At 43.1% G+C, this 7,806-nt stretch overlaps 1 protein-coding gene across 6 annotated transcripts in view; it reads right to left on the reverse strand.

Annotated features, from left to right (window-relative positions):
• LTN1 (listerin E3 ubiquitin protein ligase 1) overlaps positions 1 to 3,336 on the reverse strand; it is a 64,929-nt gene extending 61,593 nt beyond the window's left edge. For 4 of the 6 annotated variants that reach the window (XR_010154396.1, XM_009448521.4, XM_514851.9 and 1 more), the window contains exon 1: positions 3,098 to 3,336. Coding sequence is in view for 3 of the 6 variants with exons in the window: in XM_009448521.4 (XP_009446796.3) it covers positions 3,098 to 3,277 (180 nt within the window). In the remaining 3 variants the exon portion in view is untranslated. The remainder of the gene's footprint in view (positions 1 to 3,097) is intronic. The other 2 variants (XM_063803422.1, XM_063803421.1) reach the window with 1 other exon arrangement.
• Between the last annotated feature and the right edge of the window lie 4,470 nt (positions 3,337 to 7,806).

Here is a 7,806-nt window from a genome sequence, read left to right on the forward strand (position 1 = left end):
CCTTCTTCAAATTATGCTGCCATCATTCATGCCCTAGTAGCAAACTGAATTCGAAGTTCTCTGAGGCAGGGCATAGTGGCTCACACCTGTAATCCCAGCACTTTAGGAGGCTGAGCGTATCTTTGGGCAGATCACTTCAGGCCAAGAGTTTGAGACCAGCCTAGCCAACATGGCAAAACCCTGTTTCTATTAAAAATACAAAAAATTAGCCGGGTGTGATGGTGCACGCCTGTAATCCCAGCTACTCGAGAGGCTGAGGCAACAAAACTGCTTGAACCTGGGAGGTGGAGGTTGCAGTGACCCGAGACTCTGTCTCAAAAAAAAAAAAAAAAAAAAGTTATCTATGTGATGGCCTTTCACAATTTGATCTTTATATAACCTTTTCTCTCTACCTGAAAACGCTTCCTTTCTTTTCACTGTCTGACAAACTCCTACTCATCTTTCAAACTCATGTTTGCAACACTTGCCTTCCTCCATTCTCTTCCATTCTCCCACATTCTTTCTTCTAATACCTGCATCATAATTCTTTAACATTTGCTTACATATGTGTCTGTATCATCAAACTAATAGTTCAAGAACAGCAGACATCTATTATCTCTGAATACCTGACATCCAGGATCAAAGTCTTCTATTGAAGACTTTGCCACATTAAAGTTAAAATCCCAACTCCACAACTTCCTGGCTACATGAGCTTAGGCAAGCTAATTTCTCTAAACCTCAGTTTCACCACATTTAAAATGAGATATGAGTAATTAATTCATTAGTTGGGTTGTTTTCATGATTAAGCATAAGTTTTTAAATCACCATAGTAATAACTGATTCCAGCAAGAATCAAAGGGTGCTCAAACCATTAGGTGAAAGTTTGTGGAAGAGCAGGACATTCACAGTTTCAAACTAACATATTATTTGTTATTGGCCAATGGAAAAATATAACTTTATAATGAACAACACCTTAACCAAGTAATTAAACAAATACCACCAATAAGGGGACAAACAGGTGCGAAGTGCCCCTGGTGTGATGCACTGAGAAAGACTCATCATCTACGAAGAATTCCTTCTAAAAATTGTTTAGCCTGAATCTAATCATAAGGAAAAAACTAGATGAATCTGAATTAATCAAACAAATGGCCCAGGCTCTTCCAAATTTTGTTAAAAAAGACACTCCTCTCCCCGCTTAAACAGTACTGAGAAACTGTCTAGATCAAAGAAACCCAAATGGTAACTAAATGGAATGAGTGATCCTTGACTGAATCTCAGATGTTAAAACGGTTTATCTTCTTAAAAAAGTCCCAGCCTGGGCAACATGGCAAAACTCTGTCCCTACAAAAATAAGCTAGCCGTGATGGCCTGTACCTGTAGTCCTAGCTACTGGAAAGGCTAAGCTGGGAGGATCACTTGAACCCGAGAGGCGGAGATTGCAGTGAGCCAAGTTCACGCCTCTGCACTCCAGCCTGGGTAACAGAGCCAGACTCTGTCCCCGAAAAAAAAAAAAAAAGATTAGCCAGGAGTCCTAGCTACTAAGGAGGCTGAGGTGGGAGGACTGACCGCTTGAGCCCAAGAGGTTGACACTGCAGTGGGCCATGATCATACCACCACACTCCAGGTTTGGAGACAGAGCGACCCTGTCTTACAAAAAAAAGAAAAAAGAGAACATTATTGGGATAACTAAAGAAGTCTACATACAAGGCTGTATCCTGGATTACAGTATTATACAAAAGTCAAAGTTTCTGCATACTATAACCATTATTATAATTGCTGCAGGCTAGAAAATGGCATTGTTTTTAGAAGATACATGCTGATGTATTTAGGAGTTAAGAGTCCCGACTTCTGCAACTAACACTTATAAGTTCAGAAAAATACATAAATTAAGAGAGAGAAAGCAAATGCAACCAAGTATTAGCAATTGGTAAGTGTAGGTAAAGAGTATATGGGATGTCGTTCTAATATTCTTGCAACTTTTCCTCATAAGAACTTTTCAAATATAAAACATTTGAGAAAATCTGTTAAATAAAAAACATTAAAAGATGCAAGTAAAGTGCTTAGCACAGTAACACAACAGGTTGCTATAACTGTTAATACTGTTATTATCTTCCAAAACAGATTAAGTGACAGATCTAAGAAAATGTGACATTGAAATCACTAGAATTAACTACATCAGAAACAGGAAAAAAAAGCATTCTCATAAAATTGGACTGTGCTATAATAAATCTAACGCCATAAAAAAATACCATTACAAAACCCCTCATCGTGTAGTTTTACACGAATCCACTTTAAGGTCGTCTTTAAGCAAGTACTTAGTGAGCGTCTATTAGGTGCCAGTCTGTTCTAGGCTCCGAGGATAAAAACATTTGCTTTCAAAATACTTACGTCCTAGTGAACCAAGACAATAAATGTCATAAATACAATGGAGTAAAATAAAGTAGGAAGAACAGGGAGTGGGGAAGGGCTACCAAGAGGGTGATCATGGGAGACCTCACTGAGGTGTCGAGAGCAAAGTTTGGAGCCACCTAACTGAAGAGCGTTGGGAGCCGGCCAGGTAGTCAAGGCACAATGAAGAGATCAGTGTGGCTGGATGAAGTAAGCCAAGAGGAGGGAGTTGAAGATGGGACTGCAGATGGAAAGGGGTAACAGGCAGTCCAGAAACCAAATATACCATCCTAAGAGCTTTAGCTTAGGAGAAGCCACTGTAGGTAGCAAAGGAGAGGCACAATCTGCGGTAACCTCCACAGTGGGTTCACTTTAACATTCTCCTAACTCTCCTTCTTCCTAGCGCCGCCCTCCCCCAACCAACCCGCTACCTCGGCCAGATCACCTTCCAGTGAACCTGACACATTATCATTTCTTCATGAATATTATGGGTGTGTGCTCGGATGGGGACAGCTCTGGCATGGTACATCTTTTCTCTCACGATTCCCCAATCTGCTCAGAGATAACACAAACCGCTCTCAGGGACGCACACACAACAGAGAGGTCACACTCGACAGGGAAACACACGCCTCCCTACAGCCGCGCTCCACACACCCTCCAGCAACGCGCTGGGCGGTGCCAGCCGCCTCGAAGCGAGGCTCCCGGGTCGGCCGAGCCAGCCCCCGCTCACCCTCAGGTTCCCTTTAGTTCGCTGCTTGTTCTTCCCGCCCATGGTCGCGGTTGCAGCTGTACTCTGAGCACTCAGACCCCGGTTGACACGTCCGGGACACAACTTCCGGCTTCTGGCGGCGGAAGAGGACACCCTGTAATAACTTCCCCCGGGCCCTTTTCCGCCACCCACCCTGTCCATTTGCTGCCCCACTTCCGCTCCCGCCTCCCGCTGTGTCCCTGACCATCCGCTACCGGAGACGTCACAGCTAAAGCCACGCCTGTCTGAGTGATGTCATTCCTGGCCAATAGGAAGCCAAGCATTGGACCCGTGGCGCCAAATCCTGTCCTCCCCGCTTTCAGAAGCTAGGTTTGTTCCTTGCTTAGAGGTTAGGAAACTGGCGTGAATCATCAGAGGGGCAGTTTCACATAAGGGTAGCATTAGAATGTTATGGTAGAGGCTGTGGGAAGATGGGAATGTTTTAGACTTCCAACATGATGCAATCATCAGTATCACCTGGGCGTTTTTTAGAAAAGGCCAACTCGGGCCCCTCAGAACTCCTGAATCAGATCCTGCATTTTGACAGTATTCCCAAGTCTTGTTAAAATTTGATTACTGCTGTAGGCAATATTCTCTCTAAATCTCCCCTCCCCGTCCCCTTTTATTCATATTGAAACGGTTAACGTGCAGTTTAGGAAAGAGGATAATGTGGGAGTCCCTATTAAAATTTGAAATGTACAAATCCTGTAACCTATTGATTGTGCGACTCAGAATCACACCAGAGAAACAAGTAAATGTGTGCTGGTTATTGTTTCTTGTCCACGCAGTCACCCTTTTATACTCAACTCCATGTTGCTGGGGGGGCTTCTGCTAGATTCCACCAACAGGACGAACTAGAGGGAAACAAAGGCAAGAGGAAGAAGGGACTTGCTCCATTCTGTAAGCATCATGCCAGCAGCAGCTGCCTTTTACCGTGGCAGGAGCAATTGCTTTAGCCAGCAGGTGGTTTTAATCTCCATCCTTTTTCCAACAATCACAGAATCAGCCTTATTGCACCCCTCAGAGATCACAGCAGCAGTCAGTGCTCTCCTCAGAGATCTGAATTCTACCTTCATGCGGCCCCTCCCCTGAGCTCCTGAGATAGCCAACGTTTGAGCCACCTCCTCAGAAGTTTGAGCCTCAACACCGTGGGATCCCTTCTTTGTGCTCCAGAGATCCAGTAACAGCCAGCCATCACCCTCTCTTCATTCTTCATAGGCCTGAACTAAGGTGTTCAGGGCCCTCCTTCAAGCTTTTAGGTTCTTATGACTCCAACCACTTCTTTTGTTCCATCCTTTCCTAGCTCTAGGAATGGTAGCTGCTACCTGCAGTGATTACCTCTGTTACCTTTTATAATTCCTTTTGACCAATTTCCCATATTAAAATATTTCTCAATAACTAATGTGATTTCTGTTTTCCTGACTGGACCCTGATTTTAAAATGCACACAAAAGCCGGGTGCGGTGGCTGACGCCTGTAATCCCACCACTTTGGGGGGCCAAGGCAGGTGGATCACCTGAAGTCAGGAGTTCGAGACCAGCCTGGCCAACATGGCAAAAACCTATCGCTACTAAAAATATGAAAATTAGCTGGGCGTGGTGGCAGGCGCCTGCAATCCCAGCTACTTGGAAGGCTGAGGCATGAGAATCTCTTGAACCCGGGAGGCGAAGGTTGCAGTGAGCCAAGATCACGCCACTGCACTCCAGCCTGGGTGACAGAGCAGACTGTCTCAGAAAAAAGTCACACAAAGAGACATATTACAGGATGTTCACAAAAACTTTATAATAGGAAGATAATTGTAAGCAACCTATGTCTATATATTGGAGAACTGCTAAATAAATTATATGTATTCAGTAAGCTATTAGGCAGCATTTAAGGAGAATAAGTTTTATCTGTACACACATAGGAAGAATTCTAAGACACATTCTTAAATAAAAAGCAAATACCAAGTAATATGTACAGTATGATACCATTTGTTTTTAAAACCCACAACACAATAATATATATATATATTTATGCATATATATATAATATAAATACAGAGAATAGGCCGGGTGCGGTGGCTCACGCCTGTAATCCCAACACTTGGGGAGGCCAAGGTGGGTGGATTGCTTGAGGTCAGGAGTTTGAGACAAGCCTGGCCAACATGGTGGAACCCCGTTGCTACTAAAATACAAAAATTAGCTGGGCATGGTGGCAGGCAGCTGTAATCCCAGCTACTAGGGAGGCTGAGGCAGGAGAATTGCTTGAACCCAGGAGGTGGAGGTTGCAGTGAGCCAAGATCGTGCCTCTGCACTTCAGCCTGGGTGACAAAGTGAGACTCCGTCTCAAAAAAAAAAAAAAAAAAAAAAATAGAATAAAGATCTGCAAGAATACATACCAGTCTGATCATTGTAGTTACTTTTTGTGGGAAAAAGTGGCAAGAAAAGACATTAGGGTTAAGAGTTATAGTCAAAGGAAATTAAGCCTTATCTGTAAGATTTTATTTTATACAAGGACAACATCTTCATATATTAATTATGTAATTAAAAATCAACTCAGGCTGGGTGCAGTGACCGATGCCTATAATCCCAGCACTTTGGGAGGCCAAGGTGGGTGGATCACCTGAGATCAGGAATTCAAGACCAGCCCGGCCACGATGGTGAAACCTCGTCTCTACCAAAAATACAAAAACTAGCTAGGCACGGTGGCACGCACCTGTAACCCCAGCTACGTGGGAGGCTGAGGCAGGAGAATTGCTTGAACCCAGGAGGCAGAGGTTGCAGTGAGCCGAGATCGCGCCACTGCACCCCAGCCTGGGCAACAGAACAAGACTCCGTCTCAAAAAAAAAAAAAAAAAAAATCAACTCAACAAATATTAAATTGTTTAAAATAAATCATTGGTTACATATATCATGGTACATTGGTTATACAAATTGTAGTGTCCTCATTCTTGAGAGTTATACAATATAGCTGCAAACAGTTTAACACATTGGAAACACTACTAGATATCATGCCATTCACTGAAAATGTGGGTGTCACATATCAAAAATGCTACAGAAGGGGAAGATTAACATGTGCTTGAGTAGTCAGATAGGCTTTCCAAGCCAAAGCCCAAAGCTTGGAAAACATTAGGAAAAGTAAAATAAAAGGGAGAACATTCAAAATGGGGACGAGAGAGGGACAGAGACAGTGAGTTGGATTAGCACGGATTTCGGAAAGGACAGTCAAGAATCTAGCCTGACTTCAGTACAGACTTACCCAGAGGAAAAAAAAAAAAAACTTGAAGGACAAGACTGGCATGATTATCTGTGCTCCTATTTAGTAATTGTTTCCTAAATTTTGTCTGTTCTTGCTGGAAATATCTCTTGATTTCATTTCCTTGTATTCTGACGAGACTTTCCACCTTTCGCAACAGGGATCCATGCCTCTTGCCATGTTCCTCAACTACTCCAGGCCACACAGATCTCTCTTCGATTTTCCTAGGACATCAACTTATAACTGGTTTATTTTTTTACCCAGAAGTCAGTAGGATATTACTGCTTTGGGAACTTGAAAATAGTCTCATTGATTTAACAGTTTCTCATGTTTAGATTTTCCAGCAAGTCTGTAAATCCTTTGAAGGTGAGGCTATCTCCATGGTACTCTAAACAGTGCCTGCCAAAGTAGATACCCGCAAATTTGTTTTAATTGATTCATACAAGGTTTTAGAAATCAGAAAATAATTGTTTCTATCAATACAGTAGGTGATAGGCAGAAAAGGTTTGGACAGAAGAACATTAAAAATAATGTTTAATTTTTGTCAAAATGTAAATGTTTATGTCAAGAAATGTCGGCTGGGTGCAGTGGCTCACGCCTGTAATCCCAACGCTTTGGGAGGCCAAGCCAGGAGGATTACCTGAGGTCAGGAGCTCGAGACCAGCATGGCCAACATGGTGAAAACTTGTCTCTACCAAAAATACAAAAATTAGCCAGGCGTGGTGGTGCGTGCCTGTAATCCTACATACTCAGGAGTCTGAGACAGGAGAATCACTTGAACCCACGATGCAGAGGTTGCACTGAGCTGAGGTCACACCACTGCACTCCAGCCTGGGCAACAGAGCAAGACTCTGTCTCAAAAGAAAAAAAGAAAAAAGAAATGTCAATACTTTTAAGGCCAAGATTAGCAACTCTTCAGAAACCAGGTTGGGAGTTAAAAAAAAGAGACTTGAAACCCTCCCTTCTTCATTCATAATTATTAATATTATAAATTCTTGTTTTCACAGATTAAGAGTTACACATCAGAATTATAGCCTTTTTTCCCTAAGTAAATATCGGGCATGCCTTACAGAAGTCTGATGTTAAAATAATCTTACCCATCCAGACAAGTTTCTGAGGAGGAAAATCAGACATCAAGCACTTAAAAATATATTTCGGCTGGGCCAGGTGGCTCACACCTGTAATCCCAGCACTTTGGGAGGCTGAGGCGGGTGAATCATGAGGTCAGGAGATCTAGACCATCCTGGCTAACATGGTGAAACCCCATCTCTACTAAAAATACAAAAAATTTGCTGGACATGGTAGCAGGCGCCTGTAGTCTCAGCTACTTGGGAGACTGAGGCAGGAGAATGGCATGAACCCAGGAGGCAGACCTTACAGTGAGCCGAGATCGTGCCACTGCACTCTAGCCTGGGCAACAGAGCGAGACTCCGTCTCAAAACAAAACAAAACAAC

Source organism: Pan troglodytes, chromosome 22 (genome assembly GCF_028858775.2).
Source record: "Pan troglodytes isolate AG18354 chromosome 22, NHGRI_mPanTro3-v2.0_pri, whole genome shotgun sequence".
Lineage (NCBI taxonomy): Eukaryota > Metazoa > Chordata > Mammalia > Primates > Hominidae > Pan > Pan troglodytes.